The sequence below is a fragment of the Euprymna scolopes genome, chromosome 40 (assembly GCF_053919585.1).
Source record: "Euprymna scolopes isolate OS-2025 chromosome 40, ASM5391958v1, whole genome shotgun sequence".
Lineage (NCBI taxonomy): Eukaryota > Metazoa > Mollusca > Cephalopoda > Sepiida > Sepiolidae > Euprymna > Euprymna scolopes.
Genome location: NC_136521.1, coordinates 30,442,366 through 30,458,283, shown reverse-complemented (window position 1 = coordinate 30,458,283; position 15,918 = coordinate 30,442,366). Strand labels below are relative to the sequence as shown.

Below are 15,918 nucleotides of genomic sequence, written 5' to 3'. Positions count from 1 at the left end.
GAAGGCGATAACAATGTTTCTATTTTAAACTACAGGCAGTATTTCGTGCTTATGCAATCTTCAGTGTAAGAAATAATTACCGTCAGTCGAATATATATTGCCATTATTTACAAATTATATCCATGCGGGAAACCATTTCTCAAATATCATATTTTCCACTCATATAACTTTACTAAAAGAGAAAAAGGGGCCTGTTGAGACACACATTTAGCTCAGGTTAGATTTATATTATAACTTTAGTTCAATTTACCAGCATTAAAAAAAATAAAAAACATAACACCCCTGACGATCTGATTTAAGACAAATTTTATTTAATTGCACAAAAAATTTGAAACCAATTTAAAAAAAATAATACTTGAAGCTATCTTTATTAAAACCTAGCAAACTACAATAAATAACGTTAATTATGAAACCAGTATCGACATTTTAAAATGCTTAACATAATGCAATTCATCTTGTGATGCTAATTCTAACGTTGCAAAATTAAAACTAGTAACGTTTCTCTTGGAACTGCACTGGTTTGTTCTTTTGCAACTGCCTTCACATGTGTGTCCTCGGTTGCTTTTTGAAATTCTTTTTTTTTCTTCAGATTTTTTTGTTCATTGGTTTTCCTCACCTGAAAATTATTTGACAATGTTATACATATGGAACATTCAATAATTTTTTTGATCTTGACAAAAAAGATTATTCATAACTTGAAAAAGAAAAAAATAAATAAAAGGGTATAATCATGTTTAGCACTGTTTGCTTATATTATATATATATATATATATATATATATATATATATATATATATATATATATATATATATATAATAAAGTATATTATAATAATAATAAGTGTTTCCTTTTCAGATTAAATATGTTTTTAACTCTTTTTCAAAGTGTTTTTAACACGTTTTATTAACTATTTGCTCTTATATATATATATATATATATACACACTTCAGAATAATGAAATTAAATATATCTACTGGTATGCAAATCCAGTGATTATCGGTCTTAGAAAATATTATTAAATGTTATATTTTATATAAAACAATCCCAGCTAAATAAAATTGCTCAATATACAAGATAGAGGAAATGAATCAAAATTTATGTATCTAAATTTTATGATTTGAAAAGGTTAATCTTCAAATATAGAAATTTTTTTTATTGTTTGAAAACAAAGAATACAATTGAATAAATCTATTTCTTTAACCCACGAGTTTTCGAGGCTTATTCATCTCCTCAGAGGAAAAATATTAGCAAATGTTTTTATTGGTTTGTACATTATTTGCTAAAAGCATAGAAAATTAAAGTTTTTTACAACATTTGAGATACACAGAATAACGGAAATGGACATTGGAGCAGAAAAAGGATATTGTATTTTAAATCTAAAATAAATGCTAAGTCTTGAAATACAATATCCTTTTTAAAATACAATATCCTTCTCCAATCAGTTTATTAAGAGTCTAATAACTTTCCAAACCGCAGTCAGCAGCAAGATACCTCAATAATTTCCACAATCAGACCCTACACCCTTTTCTTTGTACAACATAATCAGACTGGCATCTACCCAGTCTTGGGCAACCGGATCACCCTGCCATACAGACAGTATCAAAGAGTGGACCGCACAATGTATATTGACGCCACCATGTTTCAGCAGCTCAACAGGAATGCCATCCACCCCAGGGGCTTTGTTCGAATTTGTTTTATGCAGTCAACTGTTTCCACAAGAGTTGGTTCAGCATCAAGTTCCGAACAAAAAAACACTAAGGGATATTTTATATTGCAGTAACATCAAGATTAGATGGGTTATGAAAAAGATCACAAAAGTGTTCATGCCATCGATGCATAATTTCATCTGAGGTTTTCAGCAAGGTTTCCCCATCCTTTTTCAGGAGTGGTGTAGTTGAAGAGGATTTCAGACCACAGGCTTGACAAAGCAAAGCGCAAAATGTCTTAACGTCTTTATGATCATAAGCAGTCTGTATATCCCTGGAGAGGTCTGACCACCATTTGTTTTTATTTGGCACACACAACACAGAACCTCACTCCGCACAGAAGGAAGTGGGCAGTGAAAGTTGGCCTGTTCAGAGGTGAGAAGTTTCAAATGCGTTTTCTGCTGTCTATGAATTTGAAGGTTAATTAGATGGGAATTATCAGCAAACCAATCTCGATGTCTGGGAACCTTCAATTCAAGAGCTTCAATACCTTTTTGGTATATTGTATCTCTTACTGCTTCCCAATCGCAATCTAAGAAATCCACCTGGTTAAAAGCAGAACTTTGTATGACTGGATCCTTCAATTTGGAGACATCAATATGTTTAGGCACTTTGATTCCATTGAAATGGCTTTTCTTATGAATTGTAATTTTGAGTTTAGCCCTGACCAATAAATGATCAGTACTACAATTGGCACCACGCATTACTTTAACTTTGCAAAAATTTCCAAGATCACCAAGTCTACACAGTATGTAATCAAGTAAATGGTAATGTTTAGACTGGGATAGAACCAGGTCTCCTTGTTTTTCTGGTGAGAAAAAGTATCGGTGATAACAAGATTTAATTCATTTGAATCGACTCTGCTAATGCTATATGGACCCAGCATAGACCCATTGTCTGAGCTGACCCGTGCATTGAAGTCACCAAGAACCACCAAACTCTCAGCACTTGAAAAACTGGTGATAGCAGATCTAAGCATATGATAAAAGGAAGTAATATTGTCTTCAGACGAAGTAAGAGTCAGAGCATGGACAGAAAGAACATTCGTGTAGCAACCAGCAGCAAAGGGAATTCTCAATCTGATTGCTCGGTCATTTCTGCCAACTGGCTGCTCGATCTTGTCAATTAAGGAGTTCTTAACTGCAAAGCTCACACCAGCCTCACGCCTCTCCTTTTCAGATCTACCAGACCAGAAGATCGTGTAGCCAGACTCATGCTCAATCAATTGATCCTCACCTGCGAAATGTGTCTCAGAGAGTGCAGCAATGTCTACATTGTATTTTTGCAATTCCTTAGCCAAAATTGCAGTCTTCTGTTCTAGTCTTTTACCCCTGTTAATAAGTGTTCTCACATTCCTGCAACAGAGCTTGAGTGAGTGTCGTTTAGCATAATTTCTGTTCCTGTTAATATGGACAGCCGTCAGCTGCAGGTTGCTGACCAGCAGGTCAAAGGCAGCTTTATTTAGGACGTATTTTCTTGTCCCCTCCCAAATTCTTGGGTGAGCATTGCTATCCTGAAAATGCTGCTCAGTTGCTGATGGCACTTAAGTCATCTATTTTTTTTCGAAATAATTTTATCTAGAATTCTTCATAAATTTTGGTTTCGGTTATAGCTGAAAGAACTTAAGTTTATATATATATATATATATATATATATATATATATATATATATATATATATATATATATATATATTCCCCTAAGTTTTTATTTCAGTTTCAATTCAAGCTAATGCTCCCAAGTCATATGAATAGATATTTTTTAATTTTTGAAATCGCAATTTTACAATAATATATAAAAATCAACAGAACATTAACATTATAATAATAAATAGGAAATCTGCAAGAATTAAAATATCATATTTAAGCGTACTTTATGATTGGGTTTTGCCAGACATTTATGCTAGCTTAGATAAATACTTTTGTAGTTTTAACAAAAAAGCTACAATAATATCTGAGCGTCTCCATTTACACTGAATATCTACAGAATGCCAACATCAATATATTATGTTGATGAATATTATGAATGAGTAGTTCCTGCTAGTTATTATTAACTCAGGCCATCAAAGATTTCTCTTTGAAAACAACCTATGGTATTCCCTGGGGTCTGAGTGATAACGTCTCCCCAGATTTTAAGTTCTTTCCACCTTTGTAATTTAATTTGCATTATCGCAACAGTCGTTTACCATTAGTTTTTAGTTGGCAACAACCATTGGTCTTTACTGGGATTTGGGTGGCAATAAGCCTTTCTAAGGTCCCAGTTCTCTTCACACTCATTCAGTGGATGTCTGATAAGTGCTTTCTTCCCTCAGCCTTTCCATCCTCATTGGCCCTCCTCGACTATACAGAGAAACACAGTTAAAACAAATGCATCAAAATATATCATAGTAGGCCCGGTTAACAGTACTGTTTTGTGGGGATCTTTCAAAAGTATGTGTGTGTGTGTGTGTGTGGATGATTAATTGGAAACGGGAACTGAAAAAAAAACAGAACTTCTTGGAGTATCAAAATTGCTATTGGAAAAATTAACGCTTATCTTCCGATGCCAAAAACAAGGTCTTTAATGCTTACTTTTGGGATTTATCTGGTTAAAAGTTAATTTACCACGATTCATACTAATGATGAAATGATAAATATTTATTGATTTTACACTAGCAGTAAAATTAAAATCTATAGATCACTTTAAAAGTGTATGTGATAGGTTTGTGAAAATATTTCATAAAATCCATGCGTTATTGTGGTAATCTGAAAAAAAAATACAAAAAAAACAAACAAAACAAGTGAAGCATGCATAGTGCACCGTGAACAAAGCATAAAAAATGGCTAAGTTCAGCATTTAGCCCCAAAAGTCCCCCAGGGGGCATCAAATCCTGGTGAAAATAAACAAACGATGCAGTTTTACGCCTTAACATATGTAAATTTGAGTTCTGTATCATGCAAAAAAAGAAATGACTAAGTCCATCATTTGAACCCCCTCTCTCACCATTTAGCCCCCAAAGTTCCCAAGGCCTTAAAATATTTAAATTTGAGTTCAGCACCATGCAAAACTGCTAAACAGAAAATTGTGGACAAATATGGTAAAATAGTCCCAACAATTGAGTGTTTTCATTATCCCTAAAAGAGCCCCTAGGGCACACTCAAGAGTTATCGCAGAGTATAGACAAACAAAATGATATAGAAATCAGTTACAATTTTTTCAGAATGTTTTATAAAAATCCAAAACATCATTCTTTTTTCAATACGCACAAAAGTGTCAATTTTAGCCATTTTTAACCCGGAAGGCACCCTAGGGAAGTAACCAGAGTTTTCCCGGAAAATCCGTTCTGTTACGTTTTTACTCATACCATGTTTAATGTTTGTGCAAAATTTAAAAAAAAAAATTCCTAGGCACAGTTATTGAGAAAAGTACGAACGGACAAGAGTGAATTTACAGGTCTATTCTCCTTTTGTCGGGGGACCAACAAGCTCTAGAATTACATATTAAAGATTTTAAAAGAGTCAGAAATTATATCGGAATCGGAAATTTAAGACAGCATCGGTAAATATATATATATATATATATATATATATATATATATATATATATATATATATATATTATAATAGAACGAATTCACCTAATATTTGTGTGAACGTTTATATTCAATCGGAAAACGAGACGAAAATAAAAGAAAATGAAGAAAATGAAAAAGGGGAAAATAAGAAAGAAAAAACCGAAAAACAAAAAAAGAAAAAAAGAAAAAAAATGTGTGGGCGTTTGTATTCAATTGGGAAACTACTAAAATGAGAAAAAAAAAAAAAAAAGGGAAAGAAAAAGAAAAAAGAAAAAAGGAAACTGTAAATAAAAATATCACACTTGAATTAATGCCTAAAGGACAATTTTAACCAGTTAAACAGGTTTTCTGAAGACGAAAGAATAAAAAGTTCAAAAGTAAAATAGTTTTTTTTCTTTTCTTTCTTCCTGCCGATCGGTAAGTAATTGTACGAACTATTTTACAAGAAGCCAAATAAATCCCAAACAAAGTAACAAAGCCGACATTGATATGATTGAAGAAAAAAAAAATCACCTGTCGGCAATAACTTTGCAAAACTCACAAAATAAATGTGCATGACAAAATCAATTAAAATATTTTTAAAAAATCACTTCTCAAGGAGGGAAAGTTCAGATGACTCCATTAAGAAGGGATTCATTTATACAATAGAAGCGCCTGGAAAAAAAAAGATTGTTTTTAGAAGCTAAAAAAAGGATTAACATCAGCTTTGGTTTAATTATTATTATTAAACGTATAACATAACGAGACCTGTTGTTTGAATGGAAAAGTTTGAGTGACACCTTAAAGGTCAGAGGTGACTCCAGAATTGAAATTGCACAACCCACCTGACTTCCGCACAGAAATTTACTTCTCTAAGCTGATGATACGTGAAACAGGAAAGATGTACCAGGGGTGCCGTTTCCAAAGAAGGAAGGTTGTACAATATAACTAGGTGTCCTCACATAGAAAGTGATTTTTATATGACTATTCTTGTCTTTATTAAACCTTTATTGAAAACTAATCATCAGCATCCGAGTGATTGTATCCACAGAAGTAAGAACCTGAGTTCCCGACGTCAATACGGATGAAGAAGAGTCTGTATACACATTAGTAAGAGATAATACAAAAATCGCTCCTTCCGCACGCCTTGTGTTACTTAACGAGGGCCATTGTTTGAATGGAAAATTTTATAAGGGTTAGAGATAACTCCAGACGGAAGTCGTGAAACCACTCGAGTCGTAATGGATGGTTTGGTTAGTTGTTTTTGTTTTACGGCATATCAATACTTTTAGGTTATTTAATGCCGAATCCAGTGATTTTGAGGAAAATTTTTTTAATAGAATATATTTGTTTTGTTTTTTTCACGTCACTTTCTATTTAACCCATAGTTGGGACCCTAACAGGTACTACCACTCCGGGGCAGAGTGGACCTGGGAGCAACGGCAATTAAGGAGTGGCTCCACACTCCCCAAAGCCCGCAAGCTGGGGCCTCACCATCGGATATAGTTTAAAGTCATATCTAAGACCCGTAATGGATGGGGAAGAGGTGAATGTGCACAATGTAACTAGATGTAGTGTTGATGTAGATGAGCTATCCACGTGTTTGTCTTCCTCTCTCTTCCACACGCACAAAAGTAAGCTATTTCTTTTTTATGCTTTCTGCGACTTTTCTTCTCTTTTTGATAAACCTTTGTTAAAAACTAAACGTCGGTGCCAGACTGATTATATCAACGGATGAAGGAACTGGATTCGCGACGATGACGACAAGAGTGTATAATAGTTTATACACGCACGGTAAGAGAAAACGTAACATTATCAAACAATAACAAAACTCTTGAATAATTATCTTACTTACACACACACACACACACACAAAAAAAAAAACATGCAAATAAGCGACCGGAAAGAGAAATCAAGATTTGTAAACTATTCCTGAAATGAAATTTAAAAGTCGTGAATGAGCATGTGTGTGTGTGTGTGTGTATATATATATATATATATATATATATATATATATATATATATATAATTTTGTTATATTCCAAAGACCAAGATTTTATTCACGTTACCAATCTTTTTTTTTTTTTTTTTTTTCAAAACAAAAGTATAATTACAGACCCGTTTCGTTTATAGACAAACAATGGGTCGTACTAAAAATGTACGTCTACTTTATGTCCGTCTAATTGCTGCTGCTCCTGATGATTATGAAGCAACTTCTTTAAAGCCACTTCCGGTTTTGGCCAGTGGAAATTATCGTGTGCTATTTAAAACATATATATATATTATCTTTGTTAAAGAAAATAATATAATGTTCGGACAAGTGATCTTTTCCTAAGAATTTGTAAAATACAATAACAGATCTGCATAAAATAAAATTAGAATTATATTTAGTAATTTACACTAGATTTTGGGATTCAAAAACAAGAAAAGAATCGAGTTTTCGACCATGCGCATGCTGTTTGTTTTGTTTTTGCGTTAAACATTTTTGTAAAAAAAATCTTTTTTTTTATTTTTTTATTTTCAGAATTAGGGAAATATTTAAAATAATAATAATAATAATAATAATAATAAAATACGAGTCAAAAGTACACTCTGGCCTACAAAAATGCCCGGACGGTCCCATCGACATTTCCAAGTACGGGCGCCTCGGGCGACTAGCAACAGCAGAGCACAGCAGCACTAGCAGTTATCTAATGCCTTTCGAAGTATTCTAAAATATAGGAAAAGAAAAAAAAAGCGTAACAGAAGATTAGGTGACTACTGACTCGGTGTGAGCAAATAAAACGCTATTGTTCCAGTTGTTTTTTTTTTTTGTTTTTCTTTTTCACTGTTTTGTGTTCGTTTTTAGTATTATATTATAACACTTATAAAAATATATCACTTTATGAAATATTTATTTATATTTGGCAAGGTTTACTTGAAATGTCCACAAGATAGCGGCTGTGAACGAATGTAAAAAATGAAAATGGAACGGAACGCACATTTAAGCGAAACGAGATTATCGCGTCAATAATAATAATAATAATAATAATAATAATAATAATAATAATAAGCGTGTATTAATTTTTAACTAATCAATACTTGTTATGAATATGTTAAAAAAAAACACAGTAGTGCTAGTGCTTACTTTTTTTTTTTTTTTTTTTTTTTTTTTGTAAATAAAATTTGTTTTCTTAGGGGTTTTGGGGTCGCTGACAACGAGCCTGATATTCAACCCCGTGTAAATTGACCGTTTGCATGGTATTAACCCCTGAACGCTTGGACTACGCACGAGCGCGCGGTAGCATACACAAATTTACATTGGTCGTCGCTCGTCGACAAGTACTTTTCCTAATATTAATGCGTGCGTGTTGTTTACACTGGTCGCCATGTGTGCGCACGCAAAAACAACACATGGCGACCAGTGAAAACAACACGCACTGGATTAACGCATTAATATCAGGAAAAGTACTTGTCATCACTTTAAAGACAGGTGTGGAGGTTGACCTAATGTCAAGTCGTTTATGCGCTCGCGCGTTGTCCTAGGGTTTAGGTGTTAATACCATGCAAACAGTACATTTGCGACGGTCTTGAATATCAGATTCGTTCTCAGCGACCCCAAAACCTCCTTAAAAACAGTTTTTAGTTGGGGCTATTATGGTATTAAACCATATATTTACCTTTTCTTTTGGTTGTTGTTTATTTTTTTCCACTAGTCTAAGTTTCATGTAACAATTTAATAAAGAAAACATACAGAAAAAATGAAATAACAGAGAAATATTTGTTTTTTTTCTTTTTCATTTATTTTTTTTTTAATTCAACTAGGCTGTACTTTCGCATGACGATTTAATAAACAAAAAAATACAATAAAAATTAGATTTCATGTTCAATCTCTGCATAATTACCGAAAGAAAACAATGAAATAAAAAAAGTAAAAACTTCTCTTATAGTCTTCTCAATTATTAAATCATTTCTCTCTGATAGGTTCATAAGAGTAGTAGTTGATGGGCAAAAATCAGAAGCCCACAGTATTAATGCTGGAGTCCCTCAGGGGCCCATCTTTGGCCCAACTCTTTTCCTGATCTACATTAATGATCTTACAAATCACATCATAGACATTTATGCTGATGACACTACCAGCACATCTAATACAGTAAACGACCAAGTTCTCTCCGATTCTCTCTCCTCTGATCTTGATCACCTTGTACAATGGGAAAAGGAGTGGCTGCTTACTTTAAATGCATCTAAAAGCAAGCTTCTATCTTTGCATCATCAACGTTCTGACCCCCATCTGGTATCAATTAAAATGAATGGCTCTCGTCTTGGGGAGGCCTCAAGTTTTGACAAACTTCTGGGCTTGATCTTTACTCCTGATCTTAAATGGAACTCGTACATCAAATCTGTTGCCAAGGTTGCTGAAAAAATGGTGGGATCCTTCTATCGATCCAGTAGATATCTCACTGCTGATGCAATTCTCTATCTATATAAGAGCCAGATACGTCCAAGGATGGAGTACTGTTGCCACAGGAGCTGCTAGAAAGGACTTGTCCTGCCTTGATAGAGTTCAAAATAGACTTCGTGGCCTCGTGGGAGATGTCCTTTTCTCTTCACTGTAACCTCTATCACACAGAAGAGATGTTGCAAGTTTGTCTGCTGTATCGTTATTTTCATGGAAAGTGTTCGACTGAGCTTCAATCTATGGTCCCCCTCGCCAAACTTTCATAAGAAACACTCGTCTAGCTGAAAACACTATCAATAATTCCCCCACTCTTTATTTGTGCCTAAACCTAAACGTAGATTCCATGAACAAAGCTTCTTTCTTAGAATCGCACACCTGTGGAATCGTCTTCCGTTTTCCTGCTTTCCAGTTGACTACAATATGGTTGTCTTCAAGTCCAACGTAAACAAGTTCTTGATGAGCCATTCCACTTGTTAACAAATTTACCGAATTTCCATAACTGACGATTACTATATTGTCCAATTAATTGCTGTACACTCTTAACCCTTATTCCCGGAGTGGTCTCTGGGCCTTGATAAGTAGTTATGCCTATGTAAAAAAAAAAAAAAAAAAAAAAAAAAAACCTTTTTTTTTCGTTTTTTTTTTTTTTTTTCCAAATAGAATTTTATCAGCAGTGGACCAGTGGAGTCTTTTTTTTTTTTTTTTTTTTAATGCTGTAAATCTGCATAAAATAAAAAATAGAATCAGTTTTTGTTTTTTTTTAAATTCTTATGCCTAAAACAATAAGCAATTGTTGCCGCGCCAGCATTCACCTGTAGGGACGCCCTAGGCGACTAACAGCTAGATAATCCCTTTTAATGTTTTTCTGAAACTTTTATCACAATATTATAATGTTGGATAATCGAAACTGTCCTTTAAAATTGAAGAAAACTATTTGTTTATTTTTACGCTAGTTTAATTTTTAATAGTAGATCCCCCACCTCCAAAAAAAACAACAACAACAAACAAGCAGTGTTCATCAAGTTGCTTTATTCTACAAAATTCTCGGGCAGAAATATTGCGTTCAAATCTATACGTACATAGCAAGCAATCTATACGGACATAGCAAGCAATCTATACGTACATAGCTAGCAATCTATGTACGTATAGATTGCTAGCTATGTACGTATAGATTGCTTGCTATGTCCGTATAGATTGCTTGCTATGTACGTATAGATTTGAACGCAATATTTCTGCCCGAGAATTTTGTAGAATGAAGCAACTTGATGAACACTGCCTGTTTTTTTTTTTTTTTTTTTTTTTTTTTTTTTTTTTTTGAGGTGGGGGATCTACTATTAAAAATTAAACTAGCGTAAAAATAAACAAATAGTTTTCAAATTTAAGGGACAGTTTCGATTATCTAACATTATAATATTGTGATTAAAGTTTTAGAAAAAATAATAAAAGGGATTATCTATTAGTCGCCTACAGGTGAAAATGCCGACTCGAAAGCGATTGCTTATTGTTTTGGGCATAAGAATTACAAAAAAAAAGAAAAGAAAAACTGATTCTAGTTTTATTTCATGCAGATTTCCAGTATTTAAAAACAAAATTGTTACAAAAAAAAATAAAATAAAATAAAAAAAACTCGATTGTTGATTAAGTTCTATTTCGAAAAAAAAAAAAAAGAAATTTTTACTTTTTTTACTTTATTGTTTTCTTTTGGTAATTATGCAGAGATGGAACATGAAATTTCATTTTTACGGTATTTTTTTGTTGATTAAATATTTATGCGAAACTAGTTTAGTTGAATTTTCCAAAGTAAAAGAAAAAAAACATTTTTTAGTTATTTCATTTCATTTTTTCGGTATGTTTTCTTTATTAAATTGTTACGTAAAACTTAGACTAGTCGAAAAAATAAACAACAACCAAAAGAAAAGGTAAATATGTGGTTTAATACCATATAGGCCCAACCAAAAACAATTGTTTTTTAAGGAGGTTTTGGGGTCGCTGACAACGAATCTGATATTCAAGCCCGTCGCAAAATTACTGTTTGCATGAATGCATGGTATTAACACCTAAACCCTGGTACAACGCTCGAGCGCATAAACGAATTAACATTAGGTCAACCTCCACACTTTTCTTTAAAGTGATGACAAGTACTTTTCCTGATATTAATGCGTTTATTATCCAGTGTTGCGTGTTGTTTTCACTGGTCGCCATGTGTTGTTTTTGCGTGCGCGAAAACAACACATGGCGACCAGTGTAAACAACACGCACGCATTAATATTAGGAAAAGTACTTGTTGACGAGCGACGACCAATGTAAATTTGTGTATGCTACTGCGCGCTCGTGCGTAGTCCAAGCGTTCAGGGGTTAATACCATGCAAACGGTAAATTTACAACGACAACAACAGCGACCCCAAAACCCCTAAGAAAACAACAACAAAAAAAAAAAAAACAGAACAAAAGTAAACACTACTGTGTCTTTTTTTTTTTTTAACATATTCATAACAAGTACAGATTAGTTAAAAATTAATACACGCTTATTATTATTGACGCGATAATCTCGTTTCGCTTAAATGTGCGTTCCGTTCCATTTTCATTTTTTACATTCGTTATCGTTCACAGTCGCTCGCTATCTTATGGACATCTCAAGTCAACCTTGCCAAATATAAATAAATATTTCATAAAGATGTATTTTTATGAGTATTATAATATAATACTAAAAACGAACACAAAACAGTGAAAAAAAAACAAACAAAAAAAAACTGAAACAATAGCGTTTTATTTGCTCACACCGAGTCGGCGAGTCAGTAGTCACCTAATCTTCCATTACGCTTTTTTAAAACTTTTTCTATATGTTTTACATATGACTAAAAACCGTTTTAGAATACTTCGATAACTGATAGTCGCCCGAGGCAGGCGCCCGTACTTGGAAATGTCGATGGGACCGTCCGGGCATTTTTGTAGGCCAGAGTGTACTTTTGACTCGTATTTTATTATTATTTTAATATTTCTCTAATTTTGAAAATAAAAAAAGCAAAAAAACAACATTTTTTTACAAAAATGTTTAACGCAAAAACAATGCGCATGGTTGAAAACTCGATTCTTTTTTTGTTTTTGAATCCTCCAAAATCTAGTGTAAATAACTAAATATAATTCTAATTTTATTTTATGCAGATCTTTTACAAATTCTTAGGAAAAGATCACTTGTCCGAACATTATTGTATTTTCTTTAACGAAGTAAAAAAATAATTATATATATATATATATATATATATATATATATATATATATATATATATATATATATATATATATATTTTTTTTTAAATAGCACACGATAATTTCCACTGGCAAAAACCGGAAGTGGCTTTAAAGAAGTTGCTTCATAATCATCAGGAGCAGCAGCAATTAGACGGACATAAAGTAGACGTACATTTTTAGTAAGACCGGACAAACAATCAATATTTGTATGTCAATCCCGGATCTTTCTTCCATGAACTCACCAGAAAACCAAAAGTTCTCAAAAAAAAAAAAAAAAAAAAAAAAATACACAGCGATAAATCAAACAAAAATAAAAAATAAAAAATTCACATCAAGTTTGTCTCCACTTGAAAAAGAGATTTAGAAATCATTGCTCAGAAAGAACAGCTATCCTGTATTATAAAGAAAAATTACGAAAAAAAAACAGCCTAATAAAAACTGCTATAAGTTAGTTTACTTGGTTGAAAGTTATCAAAAATAACTTTATGGAGGAATTGTTATTCTTCTGTGGATAAAACAGCAGTTGTTCTTCTAAGAACAAAAAGATTTGTAATTGTACCCAAGCATTTTTATTTGAAAAATTGATTGGCAAAATGAATTAAAGTTTGGTCTTTAGAATGTAGCAAAATGTTGATTATTTATATATACTCTATTGTTATATGGCAGCGATCGTCGAGCTTTCACAACGTTGATGGAAGAACATTTTCACACACACACACATATATATATATATATATATATATATACTAGCATTTCAGTCCGGCGTTGCCCGGATGTTTGGAGGTGTGTGTTCAGGAAAAAAAAAAAAGCGGTAGTAGGGAGGCAGGTTCGAACCTGTACTGCGAAGGAGGAAAAGAACGGGAAAAAGACCTGATGTCTTTGCTGCTACGACCACCGCCAAACCGGAAGTGACATAAGTTTAAATTAAGGCTGGACAATCGAAAAAAGGAGATGACTTTCGAAAATATCGATGAAAAAAAGCGCCCCTTTCCCGCAGAAAAGTGCCCAGTTAGGGGTGAAGAAATTAATGCTTTTAACCAATTTTTCGGTATTTGTCATCTGAAGGGTCGAGCTTCCAAACGACACTGATCATGGTAAAATTTGTTGCCTCTGTCGAAAGTTTTAGGCAGACATGCAAACATACATATATTTATATATTGGTAGCTCATACTTTCGACCCAAACCGCTTAAAAAGCTTGCCATATCTCTGAATACCCTTTATGTAAAATTTCAAATTTTGAGACCAGAAATTGTTTGAGTAATTTGGTAGAGACCACAGAGGTCAATTTTTTTTTAACTTTGACCCCTTAACATTTATTGTTTTGGGCTCAAACTCTAAATGTCCAAGGAACTTATATCTAAAATTTCAAGTGTTTAGACCCAAAATTGGCGGAGGAGTTTGGTAGAGTTCTCAAAGGTCAAATCGTTGAACTGTGACCCCTTAACAGTCAAATTTCTGGCCGAAAACGGATTACAAAGATTTTCCCAAATCTCAATACCCTGTATATCAAATTTTGAATCTGTAGACTGAAAATTGACAGAGTTATTGTGTAGGGAAATGTACACAGACAGACACACACACACTTTCATGTATATATATATATATATATATATATATATATATATATATATATAGCTTATATGTAACTATTTGGAGCAGTGATTACATATGGATAAATTAAGTTCTCATTTAGATAGCTTAATAGTGCAATATTAGATTTATAAATATTTTTCTTTAAAGATACCGCGTTAATGACGATAGACTCATAAAAATTTACCCATTTTCCAAAAGTTTTTCTTTTATTGATCACAACATTGCATACAATTGTTTCGGCCACCAGTGTTATCATATAAGAATATAACTGTTCATCAAATTATAATTTTCACAACACTGGGCTTCATCAGCGCATAGAAAAATATTGTGATATTGCTATCCATGGATTAACATTTTTTTCATTGTAATTTATTGTTTGAATTTTATAGATCAATAAGTATTGTAATTTATTCACTTTTTAGTATCTGTTTTTTTTTTTTTATTTTTGTAATTGCTCTATCCAGTATATTGAGTTTTTATTATCTTGATACATTTCAATTTTAAGATAATATTCATATTTATCTTTGTAATTCTTTATCTCATATAAATACGAGTTGTTTACAGCTGTTTCTAGACAGCATTTAGTTAAGTCATAGAATGCAATACAAAATGTTTTTAAAACATCAAATCTCATCAGAACAGAATTTTGTAAGAACTCAGAAAATAAACCACAACAATGTCCGAGAAGTTTGGATTTCAATCCAAAAAAAAAAAATCATAAAAATAAATGCATTGTCAAATATCTCGGTAAGATGTAAAATTAATTCCAAATTAAAGCAAATATTTTATAACCCACAAGAGATATGAAATGTTCAGTCAATTCAATAAATTTTCTGTCATTTAAAAGGGGCATGTTCTATATATATCCTTCAATTTCATCCCTCGCTATAAATTTCATACCCTAATTAATATTAAATGTCAGCATGGTTCTTGGCTCTATTGAAAGACACTATCGTCCTCCAGTATAGCCCCTACTTAAACCAGAGGCCATGCCAGAAATCGGTTCGACAGGATAATTTGATTTTAGAACAATTCATTTTTTAAAGGATAAAGTTGTAATTGTTTATCTGAGCATCGTCAGATTAATAATAATAAATCACTGTTACTGATGAGATGATCTCATTTTTTAAATGTGTTTGAGAGGTGATAACATATGTACGAACATGAATACCTAAGTGCATTATTATATAGGTAATAATAATATTGAACATATGGGGAGATTTGCTGTCACCCAGAATCCAGGGAACACCGCCGGTTATTATCAGCAAGTAACCACTGATGATAATGTGTGAGAACACCTGGTGAGTAGTAGTAGTAGTAGTAGTAGTAGTAGTAGTAGTAGTAGTAGTCTCATAAGTATCCAGGAAACAAACTACAACACTGTCCGAAAAAGTTTGAT

The 15,918-nt window shown here is 32.6% G+C and overlaps 1 protein-coding gene across 1 annotated transcript in view; it reads right to left on the bottom strand.

Moving 5' to 3' along the window:
• Positions 1-283: 283 nt before the first annotated feature.
• The window catches only part of LOC145265462 (uncharacterized), a 407,543-nt gene continuing 391,908 nt past the window's right edge, over positions 284-15,918 (bottom strand). The window contains exon 5 of the mRNA XM_080121324.1: positions 284-616. Within this exon, the coding sequence (XP_079977450.1) occupies positions 600-616 (17 nt within the window). The 3' untranslated portion in view covers positions 284-599. The remainder of the gene's footprint in view (positions 617-15,918) is intronic.